This window comes from Cynoglossus semilaevis, chromosome 4, assembly GCF_000523025.1.
Source record: "Cynoglossus semilaevis isolate Cse_v1.0 chromosome 4, Cse_v1.0, whole genome shotgun sequence".
NCBI lineage: Eukaryota > Metazoa > Chordata > Actinopteri > Pleuronectiformes > Cynoglossidae > Cynoglossus > Cynoglossus semilaevis.
The window spans coordinates 19,234,654-19,238,253 of record NC_024310.1 but is presented as its reverse complement, the minus strand read 5'-3'; the positions used below and the strand labels follow the sequence as shown (position 1 = coordinate 19,238,253).

The 3,600-nt window shown below is 47.1% G+C and overlaps 1 protein-coding gene across 2 annotated transcripts in view; it reads right to left on the bottom strand.

The window, feature by feature from the left end:
- The window catches only part of inppl1a (inositol polyphosphate phosphatase-like 1a), a 23,155-nt gene that overhangs the window by 4,745 nt on the left and 14,810 nt on the right, over positions 1 to 3,600 (bottom strand). The window contains exons 21-28 of one of the 2 annotated variants that reach the window (XM_025055032.1): positions 3,423 to 3,600; positions 3,165 to 3,320; positions 2,500 to 2,584; positions 2,135 to 2,221; positions 1,121 to 1,874; positions 886 to 1,019; positions 281 to 448; positions 74 to 234 (exon numbers count right to left, since the gene is read on the bottom strand). In XM_025055032.1, the coding sequence (XP_024910800.1) occupies positions 355 to 448; positions 886 to 1,019; positions 1,121 to 1,874; positions 2,135 to 2,221; positions 2,500 to 2,584; positions 3,165 to 3,320; positions 3,423 to 3,600 (1,488 nt within the window). In that variant the 3' untranslated portion in view covers positions 74 to 234; positions 281 to 354. The remainder of the gene's footprint in view (positions 1 to 73; positions 235 to 280; positions 449 to 885; positions 1,020 to 1,120; positions 1,875 to 2,134; positions 2,222 to 2,499; positions 2,585 to 3,164; positions 3,321 to 3,422) is intronic. The other variant, XM_025055031.1, reaches the window with a different exon arrangement.

The following is a 3,600-nucleotide window of genomic DNA, read 5'->3' as shown; positions in this document are numbered from 1 at the left end:
CACCTAGACACGAGTCGAAGGTTTGGTAGCTGTGCTCTAAGGGCTGAAATGGTTAACGTGAAATAAAGTCCACCTCTATGACAATGACAAATATACAGTACAGGTGAAAGAAGACGCTGGTTTCAACAAGTGTCCCCCCCCCCGCCCCTCCCTCCCTCTCCACTGAAATCAGAAAGGAAGTGCAAATTCTCTCAGAAGGCACAGTCTGGCATGAATTGGCACAGTCTAGTTCGGTTCGGTCTGGCATGAATTGGCACAGTCTAGTTTCGGTTCAGTTCAGTTCAGTTCAGCTATAGAGAGTTTTGGCCTCTCAAGACCTGGTGTTTTACCAGGCTGACTTGGACAGGTCACAGTTCATGTCTGCTGCTGTCTGAGGCTCTCCAGCAGGATTTGTTTGTGTGCAGGATCGCGCACCCCCGCCTCCTCCAGGTCCTCCTCTGTGATGTCACTGCATAAACAGGAGAAGAAGAAGAGAAGACGTAAGATGGCATTGCAGAAGTTAGGGATTTAAGTGGAGCTGTCGATCAATGGAAAAGTTTATTTTTACATACTGTAAACAACCTGTTTTGCTCTATGCAAACGTCTGTTTACTGTTATTATCAACAATTGGGAACAAGTACGATCGTATACTTGGTAGTGTATACTTTGAAAAGGGGAAGAATTTCCTATTAATGCTTTGCGGTTTACTATCAGGTCTTCCATTAGGTATCTACACCACGCCACCGTGGCCCACTACTGGGGCAGCGGTGGCCTAAGGAAACAGCGGCGGTCAAGGAAACGAACACGAGTCCAGAAGGTTTCGTGTTCGAGTCCTCAGCATGGCACCGTCTCCGGGTGTTTGACCTGCCCGTAGATTCAACAGCTCACAACGTTGCGTTGCGTTACCTGAGGAATTCCAGGTCGTCCCAGCCGTTGTGCAGAAGCCCCTGCTCGTAGCGCTCTAGTCCCAGTCTCTGCAGCCACTCTCCCACTGACGATTCACCAACAGACAAGGACGAACTGCTGCTGGCCCAGAGTGCCTGCCCACAGGAAGTGAAGGGTCATTCACCATTCCGGGAGCTTAAAAAAAAAAGTGTTGATGAACGTGGTCATGTAGTGAGAAAAACAAAGAGCCACCCACCTCCTCAGGCATGTCCTCCGCTATACTCTCGGGGATTGGATTCCTGGGTGGGAAAGTGCGGCAGGCGTCCAGACCTAGACCCATGGGCTGCACCCTTAGAGGCGGTGGTGCTGATGGAGCGCGTGGGGGCTGACCAGAGAACTCGCTCTCACTCAGTGTCTTTGCCATCTGCAGCACAGAACATGACTGATCCTTAAATGCTCCTCCTCCTCCTCCTCCGCCTCCTCCGCCTCTCTTGAATCCCTCCCCAAGTCCAGGAGGAGGACCAGGGGTAACCGATGGGATCCTGACCTCAGCCAGGTCTGGGTACAGAGGACGTGGCTTTGGGAATGGGGGCTCAGTACCCATCTCCAGTGCTCCTTTAGGGAGAGGGGGAGGAGGGAAGTCAGGAGGGGGTCGATTTAAGCTGCTCCCCACTGTTCTTTCGATGCCTCCAGCCTGTGCCCCTGGCACACAGGGGCCTCCATCGTCTTCTGAGGAGCCTTCCTCGCTGATAGCATGAACCGGATGTCCTGAGATGTGTCTGCGAGGGTGGGAGGGCCCCGAGGCTGCACAGGGGGGTTTGGTTCGGGCCCCAGCTGAGGGAAGAGCAGCTTTGGCCGCCTGGGGGTTTGTGGAGGTAGGTGATGGTAGAAGTTCAGGCGAGAGAGCGGCTGCTGACTGGTTAGGAACACCCTCCAAGATGTAGTAGGCCGGGTTGTTGTAGCTGTTCTTGCTGATGGATGAATCGCCGTCAGTCGAGTCCTGTTTAGGTCTGTGTGACAAATGGAGGTTTCACGTTAAACAAGATGCATGTGTACATTTGTGTGTATATGTGTGCATACCTAATATATAGAATAATTCTGGAGACTTTTTTTTTTTTGGAAAATGTAGGGTCAGATAAGTAGATTAAGAATTTAAATTAATTTTATATTTGCAGGGATTAAGTTGAGATTGAGGGACAAGGGAATGCATTATTGGTATGAGAATCGCCCAAAAATCTGTGTTTGTGTGGACCTGAATGTTTTTCCATACCTCGCAGCAGTTTCCTCCTTGCTGCTCCTTTCTCCTTCCTCACTGACCTTACCCAGCTCTCCCAGCTGTTTACGAACCGCAGATGGTCTGCATGTGCAAAACAATAGAAGACGTGAGAGAACAGGAAATGGCAAGGAAACATTAAAAAAAACGAAACACAATCAAACATAAAAAAAAGTGTCGAACGCAGTCAGCCTGAATAGATACTGTACAGAATTGCTGATACCATTACTCGAAATGCAATAAAATATATTTTAATTATTTTCATGGTTAAAAACAAAAATCTTTAAGGTAGTAACTAAAATGCAAGTTTGGCTTTTTGCGTTTTTAAATCATGTGAAGACGAGGAAGAGCCATTTACTCACTTGACATATTCATGTCCCACCCTGGATACCACACTGGATTTCCCTTTAGGTCCACCTGTCTCGTCTTTGTCCACACTGATCCACTCTGGAACACAACAGCAATTCATAAATAATACAGAAGCGTATCAGTGGGTAAGGAGTTTAAATTTCAGTTGGAGGATTAGGGTTAAAGTTCTGCCTTTCCAGACTAGGAATAGACCAGATTAGGTAACACCGTGTTTTGGTATCAGTGGCAGAGATGTCAAAATGAATGTGTTAATGGATTTGTGAAATAAATTACTGTTAATCAATGGTTCAAATGTTTAACACGTGGGTTACTGTTAATCAATGGTTCAAATGTTTTCCACGTGGGCAGAATGACATGGATTTTTTCAATATACAAAACCTCGCATTTGTCATATTTAGGAATGTGATCATTACTAACCATGTTTGTGTACCGGTATCCACCATCGACAATTTACATGTTCGTTATTTTCACACTGACAGCCGCTAGGGGGCACTCTAGCTGCAACTTATAAATGTTTTTTTTTTTTCTTCATTATGCATTTTCTGCCTGGTGTGACTTATACTCCGGAGCGACTTATACTCAGGAAAATAAGGTATTTGGAATCTTTACTGAATACCTTATTTATATTCTCCTCCTTTGGACATTAAGAGGGCTTTACCGTAAAGTCTCTCCCTTGTTCCCATCCTTTCTGAGGGCACTCTGACCCTCATGGACCCCCTGATATTTCCCGTCTCCTCGCCACGGTGCGATAGATAGGTGTGAAACTGCTGTGCTGTGCTGCCAATCATAGACTTCAGAGCCAACACGCACTCTCCTGGGAGAGGGGGGTTAAAAAACACAGAGATGTGGTTGGTTGTTTTCAGTCTAAAGGAAACGTCTTCACAAGCCACAGAGCAGAACGTGATCACTTTCATACCGTAGGACTCGTATCCATCCACAGACTTCACAGTTAGCAGCAAGTGTTGGTCCTGAAGATACTCGATCTCTGACAGGAGAGGCTTGAGCGTGGTCAGCTGTTTGTTGGACCAGCCCACACGCAGGAAGTTGATGTTATCGCTGCTTTGAGTATCGTTCTCGTAGCTCTTCTTAAACTC